This window comes from Condylura cristata, unplaced genomic scaffold (assembly GCF_000260355.1).
Source record: "Condylura cristata isolate star-nosed mole 26May11 unplaced genomic scaffold, ConCri1.0 scaffold00008, whole genome shotgun sequence".
NCBI lineage: Eukaryota > Metazoa > Chordata > Mammalia > Eulipotyphla > Talpidae > Condylura > Condylura cristata.
The window spans coordinates 6,729,515-6,730,899 of NW_004567109.1; the positions used below are offsets into that span (position 1 = coordinate 6,729,515).

Genomic DNA, 1,385 nt, shown 5'->3' on the forward strand with positions numbered 1-1,385 from the left:
TGAGCGAGTGAGCGAGTGAGCGAGCGAGTGAGTGAACAGAAGGGCTGCTGACGCCTGGGGAGCCCAGCACCCTGCCAGGGTGCTCTGCGAGCGAGTGAGCGAGTGAGCGAGCGAGTGAGTGAACAGAAGGGCTGCTGACGCCTGGGGAGCCCAGCACCCTGCCAGGGTGCTCTGCGCTGGTCGGTTCCATTTGTCCATGTCCTGTTCACTCACATCAGCCCAGGCAGTCCCCTGGCCAGCCCCTGCCCCGCCCCGGATGCCCAGGCAGGGGCTGCGCCCCTGCACCCTCAGCTGGTGACGTGGCGCACGGCAGCCTTGGCCGCCCGGCCGGCACGGAGCGGGAAGGTCTCGGTGGTGCTCCCCAGCCCCAAGCCGCGCTCAGCGCCCGTGTTCATGTCTTCATTCACTGGCGTGTCCCTTCGCTGACGTGTACTGAGCGGTGGCCAGGTGCTGGGGCCGGCCCGCGGAGACTCCCGCTCGCTGTGTGCAGGCGTCCGACTGCAGAGCAGGCCGGTGGGGCCGCCACAGGCCGCTGGCGTCGCAGGCGGGGCCGGCTCTGCAAGACGCCCAGGCCGGGCGGGGGGCCTCTCCCCTGGGGTCATGGGGTGGGAGGGGACTCCTCCCCCAGCGGCCAGGGGCTTGGCTGGGCCGCGCCTCACTGGCCACGCTCCCTGCTCGGAATGGACCTGGCTGTGTCTCTAGGGCAGAGCTGGGGAGGGGGAGCGGGCCCATGTCCTGGCGCTCACCCCCTTGTCCTCTCACCACAGGTCTGGCCGCCCCATCAGCTTCATGGTGGTCTTCATCACCCCCAACCCCCTGAGCAAGATCTCCTGGGTCAACAGGTTGCACTTGGCCAAGATCGGACTCCGTGAGTAGAGCTCGAGGGAGGGTTCTGGGGGGTTGGCAGGGCGTGTGTAAGTGTGGGGGTGGGGCAGGGGCCTTGGAGTCAAGGTGGGGACCAGGCGTCCGAACCCCGAGGCTCTCGGGAAAGTCACATCGCCTCTCTGAGCCTCAGTTCCCCGTCTGTAAAATGGGGGGGTTGACAGGCGCGAAGCCAGGGGACGGGGTGCTGCAGAGGGCTTGTTGTGGGGGGGCGCGGTGAGGAGGTGTTTGGAGCTAGACTGGTCCCGGTCGCCCCGGGGGTCAGGACAGCAGCCAACCCACTTTGGAAAGACTGGGCCTCACGGCACCTGAACCAGCACACGTGGGCCGAGCTCATGTAGGCTCAGGGAAGTTGCTCCCCAGAAGTGATGCGGGTTGGACTCGCCTGACTCCCAGCCAAGGATTGGTCCACTTTTTTTCCTCCTCGGCGCCCCATAATCCCAGTAGCGGGGTGCACTAAGCCACGACATGCGTGTGGGCGCAGGACCTCAGGGTTGGTGCCC

General features: G+C 67.4%; 1 protein-coding gene across 1 annotated transcript in view; it reads left to right on the plus strand.

Annotated features, from left to right (window-relative positions):
* The window catches only part of ARHGEF10L (Rho guanine nucleotide exchange factor (GEF) 10-like), a 77,485-nt gene that overhangs the window by 38,146 nt on the left and 37,954 nt on the right, over positions 1-1,385 (plus strand). The window contains exon 18 of the mRNA XM_012722088.1: positions 768-872. Within this exon, the coding sequence (XP_012577542.1) occupies positions 768-872 (105 nt within the window). The remainder of the gene's footprint in view (positions 1-767; positions 873-1,385) is intronic.